Genomic DNA, 8,491 nt, shown 5'->3' with positions numbered 1-8,491 from the left:
TTTGGTTAAATTTGTCTTAGTAGTTTCAGAGGAGAAGATTTTTGTAAAAGATTACAAAAATTTACGAAAAATGGTTAAAAATTGACTATAAAGGGCAATAACTCCTTAAGGGGTCAACTGACCATTTTGGTCAAGTTGACTTATTTGTAGATCTTACTTTGCTGAACATTATTGTTGTTTACAGTTTATCTCTATCTATAATAATATTCAAGATAATAACCAAAAACGGCAAAATTTCCTTAAAATTACCAATTCAGGGGCAGCAACCCAACAACGGGTTGTCCGATTCATCTGAAAATTTCAGGGCAGATAGATCTTGACCTGATAAACAATTTTACCCCGTGTCAGATTTGCTCTAAATGCTTTGGTTTCAGAGATATAAGCCAAAATCTACATTTTACCCCTATGTTCTATTTTTAGCCATGGCAGCCATCTTGGTTGGTTGGCCGGGTCACCGGACACATTTTTTAAACTAGATACCTGAATGATGATTGTGTTTAAGTTTGGGTGCATTTGGCCCAGTAGTTTCAGAGGAGAAGATTTTTGTAAAAGTTTACGGACGACGGACGCAAAGTGATGAGAAAAGCTCACTTGACCTTTCAGGTCAGGTGAGCTAAAAAAGACAATCTGATGGACAACATTGCTTATTAATTCAGCAATGGACTATGATCTAGTGGGAAGGGCCTGAAAATGGTCGACAAACTGAGATGTCAGTAATGTAACTTTAAAGAAAAAATATTGTTGTTTATTGTAAGTAGTTCCTATCAATATAACTTCAGCAGAAAAACTTAACAATTTTTGACACCTGAGCCATCACCGGAAAAGCAATTCCTATGTCTCGCTGCCTCAGTAGAGTCAAAAAAGTTTTTTTTTTTATATAACTTGCATTTTGCTTTTAATCTTTCTAATTTCATTGAAAGATCCATCTGAACCATATCTTCAGTCATCGTTCAACAATTTGTAAAAATAAATGCATATAATAGTTTCCCCAACTATTAAACAGTAGTAAATATTGACAGATGCAGGGAGATATGTACAATCATACACCATGAATACTATATACCCGAAGTGGACAACCGTCTGCGAAAATAAAAATAAATACAAGCTCTGTACTGGTATCTGATTTTAATTTGTAACCATGTTACAATGACTAAAATGATCTCATCATGTATGATAAAAATTTCATGTTTATTTTACAATGGCAACCTTTTAATTCTATACACAAAACAATAACAAAACATTTATCAAATGGCTTCCCATCATGCTATTAAATGCTGAAACATAAAAGCTGTTACATAGTGAACTGTAGATTCATTATTATTCTGACATGGAAAACAAATTTTGTGGATTTCTTAGGCAAAGGTGAACTACGAATATAAATATTTAACAAAGTGCACATTTTCTATAGGCTTGTGCAGACTTTTGCAAACCATGAAATCAAATATCCAAGAAAATATATTTTTGTCTAAATCCACGAAAATTGGTACCCACAAAAATAAATGAATCCTCAGTATGTACATGACTAATACACAGAACATGTACTCCATAGCTAATTTTCTCTTTAACAAAGACTTAAAACTTGCCTGGTAGTGTATTTCTTAATCACAAAATCTTGGGCAATAACATAGCAATCATTAACTGCTTTAGAAATTATCAGCTGCTTCAGAAAATAAAACTTGAATTTATCTCGTCAGAAAGAAGTCAATACTTGAACTTTACAGTTTATATTTAGTGATTACAGTTGGTAAGGTAAGGAAAATAATTTGTATAATGTAGTTTCTAGCAAAAAATCACTACAAAAAAAAAAGATTCATATAAAATAAAGTGAGAATGTGTCCATGGGACACAGATGATGCCCCCGCTTGCATATCACGTTATAAAGGGACATAACTCAAGAACGGTAAAAGTGATGCTACCCAAATTCATACGTGATCTGAATTTTGTGGTAATAAGCATTGTGTTTAAGTTTCATAACATTTGGTGAATGCAAGAGAACAGAAACGAAAAATTCAGCAATTTTTCCATTTGTAAAGGGGCATAACTCTTGAACAGTAAAAGTGATGCCACCAAAATTCGAACTTGATCTGTGTTTTGTGGTAATAAGCACTGTATATAAGATTCATAACATTTGGTTGAGGCAAAGTAAAATTAGAGAACTGAAACCAAAAAATCAGCAATTTTTCCATTTTTAAAGGGACATAACTCTAGAAAGGTAAAAGTGACGCTACCCAAATTAGTACTTGATCTGAATTTTGTGATAATAAGCATTGTGTATAAGTTTCATAACATTTGGTGGAAGCAAACTTAAGTTAAAGAACCGAAACAAAAAATTCAGCAATTTTTCCATTTGTAAAGGGGCATTACTCTAGAACAGTAAAAGGGACGCCACCAAAATGCAAACTTGATCTGTGTTTTGTGGTAATAAGCATTGTGTATAAGTTTCATAACATTTGGTTGAGGCAAACAAAAGTTAGAGAACGGAAACCAATTTGTGGGATGTACAGACGTACGTGCAGACGGACAAGGGTAAAACTTAATGCCCCATCCGCTACCGCCGGGGCATAAAAAAAAAACAATCAGCAAGCTGCTCCTGAGATGGTTGAATGCAAAATTACCTGTTGTTCCATTCAAATTTTTATATTGTGGAAATACATGCAATAGAACACTACAGAAATTATCATCTAATTGAAGATTTCAACTATAAGATCTAATAAGGATTTTTTCGCGACATATTTCTGATGTCTGTAGTTGATCGATGTTTTAATTCACTTGTGACAATAATTATCATGGGTGTGGGTCTCTAACAAACTAAAAAGCAAGCAAAATTATTTGAAATGCAAGCCACAATACTCAAATTCCAAGAAAAATATATCTTTCATATTTTCCAATAAAAAAAACCATACAACAGATAAAATATTTTGGTATTGGTTTGAAAGTAGTTTATATAATATTGAAAGCTTAACAACGAATAAAATAAGTACATCAGCAGGGTTCTTAAAAAATCTAAATATTTGATTTCTTCCCTGTAATTTATTTGGTCATAACGGCTCAGCATTCCAATCTAAATTCTTAATGAGGACCCTCCTCAGGCAACTAACTATCATTAAAATTAAAATGAACAGATTTTAAGCACAGAACAAACCTCATTAACAGCTATCAGTACAGCAGATACATTAGGATCTGGGTTCCCCATTGCTATTAAAATCATTTATTTTGGCTTTCTTGTACAGCAGATTTTTATATACATTTCTTATTGCCATTGCCATACAATGGGTTTTGCAATTGTGTATTGTAACATATTTTGATCTGTGTTTCCTAATGCATCTGCCGTACTGAAAGCCATTTATAGGGTGTGGAGAAATTATGGAAGAAATCATAGAAGGCTATGACTGAAAACAACAATTAATATATTTCGAAGTGCTTTACTGGATTTACCTTCATCAGGAATGCTCAAACCTCAACATTTGAAAGCCAGGGATGAATAAATAGGTAGAAACGTTTGGAGCAAGATGGGTGCCATAATAAGCAATAATACCATTTATGATTGACATAATTTAAAAACATCTAATTGTTTGCTACATAATTAATTTAGTGTAAAATGGTTTATACAACAATCTACATGTATCATACAAAATAAAAATTTCTTCAATAATGATATAAGTATTTATTTACACTAACAATGCAAAATGACACAATATAATTTATGTAATGCTCAATGCCCAGTTATGAAATATGATAAGTATATAAAATGGTCTTTTCCTGCAGTACATTGTATTCAAATATATAAATGCTTCTTCATGAATGAGATTTAAACTGTACAGTCAATGGTTACAGGTTATGTAGGTTATTAACCAATGAAAATCCTTCTTTTTTAATAACCAATGAAATTCCTTCTTTTGTATTCAGCTTTTGTTTTCAAGATGGTAGATTATAAAAATCTTACTCTTAAATTCTAAATTTTTTATAAACTTTCACTGCTGTTACAAATCTGAGTAAAATGTAGGTTATGAATTAAATGTAATGTGTTTAACCAACATGTGTTTATGTAACCAACATGTGTTTATGTAACCAACATGTGTTTATGTAACCAACATGTGTTTATGTACACCAAAGTAAGTTTGTAACAAATCTACATTTGAATGTTTACTCCTACAATAGATCAAATAAATTCAAAGGTAATATTGCTGTTCACACTCTTATGGTTTTTCACCAATGACAGATTGTCTCCTTTTATCAGAAAGCTTCTAAATACCTGGTCTTTCAAAATTTTTAATTCTCAACACTTGTTTCCTATTTTGAATATGCATGTAGATTTTACTGGTGTATCAATAGAGATGTAATTCATCTTCCATTTCATGAATGTTAAATTATCACAAATTTTAATATTTAAAAATTTAAACTTTTAGGGTGGATAAATATCTTTTTTGCATGAGATAGGACTGTAGAATTTGTTTCTCTACATTATTTTTACCGTAAAAAGGCAAACTTTGATATTCCTTTTCCTAAAGTTCTGTTTTTTTCTGTTTCCTCACAAGACATGTTCATCTTTTTTCACATGTCACAATGGCAAAATCTCAATAAATAAATAGGAAATTTAATGTCGTAATTGAATTCTAAACAATTAAGAGACCAGAACAAGTAAACAACTTAATAACCAAAAAGTATTCAAGCGGTCAGAACAAATATAAATCATCTGAATATTATACTATAATTTGTAATGCATGTGTTGACTACTTTTACAGATTTATTCACCGTTAGTTAGACATTCTGAGAGATGATATTGTACAACATTGAGCAGATCATTGCTTTAATACAAAAATGTAAACAAAAACAAATTTCCGTACAACAATAATACATAAATTGCAGAACAACTACTGACCTTATATGTACACTAACAAATTTAACAAAAAGAACTCCTTTGGCACATGTTAATAACATACATTGTTTTATTTAAGGTTATGTCTACAGACTAAATATATTTTTCATATTACCAAATTCAGAATTTTTTGCAAACACAAACATATTAAAGAGAGGACCATTGAATTGGGGTTCAAAATGCATAGGTATTACTACAGCAGGACCGGACAAAAAGAATATTACCTTACATGACATGTTTTTGCTAAATAGAGTTCACCTTTTTAGCAGGTATCCTCAAATATATTGAAAATGATTGTTCAATTCAGTCAACTATTTTCCTTGGGACCCAAACAAGTTTCTCAAGCCTTTTTTCTATAATTTAATGTGGGTGGTTTTTGTTGTTTTATTTTCTTTTCTTAAAAATATGCATGGTTACAAATTCGGTCTGGATGTAAATGTCTTGTCGAAAATCTTATGAATTCCACAAAAAGTCAGTTAAAGACATTTCTCTTTAAATATGCACCCCTCTGTTGATCAGTCACCTTTATTTTTGCCTTACTTGTGTTAAATTTACTCAAAATAGTAATCATTTTTTTTCTCCAGGGAAATAGCTCTAACCAGATGTTTTGGGAAAAATGCTTTACAGATATTACATCTAAAAATCATTCATCCGTAATATTCAAAGTGAATGTTCTCAAACCCTTTTAGATATCTGATCATGAATAAAACTTTGAATGATTTCAAAAATAGTAAAATATATTTAATTTGCATAAATTAAAAAATAATGAGAATTCTTATAGATCTATACAACAAAGGAAAGATATAAAAACAAAAAAAGGAAGTCATGTCTCTTGCTATCCCCAAATAATTATTTAAACAGTAATGGTAAGAAAATCCCCAAAACCATTCAGATCAAAATTAAAACAGCATATGCATAACCTTATATCCTGTAAAAGAGTCTGTGCAAGTGTTATTGAATTTTGTCAAGATATTTTCGAAGAAGTGTTGATTAACAGAGAATAACCCTGAAGAAACTGTTGTTACAGCTTTTATGTCCAGGCCTGCGTTCGACAAAATATCTGAAGACTAAAATCAATCGTAAGTAATGAACAATTCAGTATACTTACAATCAATTTTAGTCGTAAGCCAGGAGAAACAATAAATTGACTATATTCTAATTAAAATTATTACAATATCTATGGTGATGATGCTTTTAAAGTTGATTTAAGTAATGACATAGGTTCTTTTCGTCTTTCTGAACACGTTGCAGAAGTAGCATGGTCTACAATGCTAAATACAAACTGTAAACATCCAACTTTTATATAACTCCCATGATGCAATAGAGCTGTACCTTCCCATCCTGCACCACTTCCTCCTATTAAACTGGAACTACTTCCTTTGCAGTTGCAAGGTTTTTTAATCTGAAAAGAAATTGAGAAAATTATTTAACAAAAGGGAGATAATCATTAAAAGTTAAATTCAAAATCTTTGAGAGTAAAAGAATCCAGCTTTAAATTGATAGCAGTACTTTTGACAATTAAACATGATTTTTTTTCAATTTTTTCAATATCAAATTACATTTTAAATATGTGATTTATGCTGCATGTACAGTACATCTCTTTTATCAAAGGAAAATATGTTGATTAGTAATTAAGTCTAGCTTGATATGTAGTGAATGCATTAAGATGCTTACAATGTTTATACATATCAACTCGTTATTTCTATTGATTTTTTCATCTTGTAAATTCAGTATTATGCCAAGCACTAGCATGTAGATATTATGTTTGAATTCAGCATAGTTCTTTTTTTTTCCTTTTATTTTTTTTTTTTTTTTTTAAATATATCCATTGTTTTGATTGTTGTATGTTGTGCATCAGTTTAAATCTGTTTCAACTGGCAGTTTTCTGATATCCCTATGGTGTTTAAGATTTCCAACACTTCAACTAGTAACTGTCAATTTATTTTTATTGAGTTTGGGATTAACAAAGAAACTCTGTAACTAACCAGAAACCCTTAATTGGCTCCACACCAGCCATAACAAAAAAATATGCAAAAACTATTGAGATATCAGAAAAACAGACATGTGTAACACCTTTTGTCAGCCATTGATTGGCCAGGGTATAAATAAATATGCCGAGATATGAATATTACAAGAGTGATCATCTACATGAAGAAGGGCCTTTAGAAAAACTTACATCATTTGCTCTTTGACTCATTGTTATTCTGTCTTTCTCCTTTATCTCTTCTTTGGGTTCTTCTTTCACTTTTTGTTTATTTTTACCGATTATTTTTCTGACAGCTGCCACAACTTTCGTAGGTTGTGGTGTGGTGGCAGGTTTGTCAGAAAAGTCACATGAATATAAAACATTGTCAACAGTTGTTCCATGTTCACTGTAGTTCAAAAGTTCATAATGTCTTGTTGTCTACAATAAAGGTTTTTCGTATATATATGATATTCTGACTGAAGACAAGATTATCACCATATTTTGTAATGTCTTTAAATGTTGTTATGAAAATGATCACAACTTTTTTCTTTATATGTGATATTTTTTTCAATTTTATATCTATTATAGTGTAAGCATTTTTATTCATGGAGAAATCTTGTTCTTGCATTTGTAATCTATAAAATATGTAAATTGACTGCATCTTTCAATTTTGGCAAATGCAGCAGATAGCCTACAAACTATACTTATGTGGTAATAGGTGGTGTTCTATAGTTTAATCCTAAAAACACTACCTAAGCAAGGCCTTTCATAACCTATTGTTATAAATCATAAGGTAATATATGGTTGTAAGCACCTTTCAAAATGTTACGGAATTAGCAAAGAAGAAAACATATTCAAATGTTATGTATTAATTAGCGTTGTGATCCCGTCAATGCACAATTTTTTATACCAACTACAATGCATATTAATTTATGAAATCTTTCAAACACCTGTTAAAGTTACTTGATACAGTAAAGTCATGTGATACAGTAAAGTTATGTGATACAGTAAAGTCATGTGATACAGTAAAGTCATGTGATACAGTAAAGTCATGTGAAACAAGTGTCTGGTATTCATAATGTTAAGGAAATTATTGAACCAATGCATGCATATATAATAACTTAGTCCTCTAGGGTTTGAGCATGATTTTTACAGTTATTACCAATTATAAAGTATATTCGAAAAAAAATATTTCATTCAGTGATTATTGGTCGAAAACTTTGGCTATTTAAAACTTCAGTTTTGTTGCAGAAGCTTTCCAATTGAGCTCGGTGAGTATGTGTATAATAAGTGAGATGATAGAGCGATGTTTATTTATTTTTTTTTATTATATTTTCCTTGTGTTCCTATTTGTTAATTAAATTTTGTCAAAACTGTTGAAACTTTTAATATAATCTTCCTTCCACGTTTATTTACTTTTTCTTCCATCATGGTTTTTCCCTTTCCACTAATACAGTGCAATTCCCGAATTTCTAACATTAGGTGTCATGTTGAGGTCACCTGCATACGGAAAAGCTGTTGGCAAATTAGAGTACATGAAGAAAATTATTCAATAGCAGCTCATTTCCTAAAGATTTGAACAAAATAAAGTATAGGTACCTGCTATATATGTTTAAGTTAAAATTATCTTCAAACTTAAAAAAAATAAT

The 8,491-nt window shown here is 30.5% G+C and overlaps 1 protein-coding gene across 3 annotated transcripts in view; it reads right to left on the bottom strand.

The window, feature by feature from the left end:
- Positions 1-1,110: 1,110 nt before the first annotated feature.
- The window catches only part of LOC127710529 (PHD finger protein 12-like), a 48,075-nt gene continuing 40,694 nt past the window's right edge, over positions 1,111-8,491 (bottom strand). For all 3 annotated transcript variants that reach the window (XM_052216457.1, XM_052216458.1, XM_052216459.1), the window contains 2 exons: positions 7,053-7,280; positions 1,111-6,278 (listed from right to left, as the gene is read on the bottom strand). In XM_052216457.1, the coding sequence (XP_052072417.1) occupies positions 6,054-6,278; positions 7,053-7,280 (453 nt within the window). In that variant the 3' untranslated portion in view covers positions 1,111-6,053. The remainder of the gene's footprint in view (positions 6,279-7,052; positions 7,281-8,491) is intronic.

The sequence above is a fragment of the Mytilus californianus genome, unplaced genomic scaffold (assembly GCF_021869535.1).
Source record: "Mytilus californianus isolate M0D057914Y unplaced genomic scaffold, xbMytCali1.0.p SCAF_8, whole genome shotgun sequence".
NCBI classification, from domain to species: Eukaryota; Metazoa; Mollusca; class Bivalvia; order Mytilida; family Mytilidae; genus Mytilus; species Mytilus californianus.
This window is presented reverse-complemented; position numbering and strand designations above follow the sequence as displayed.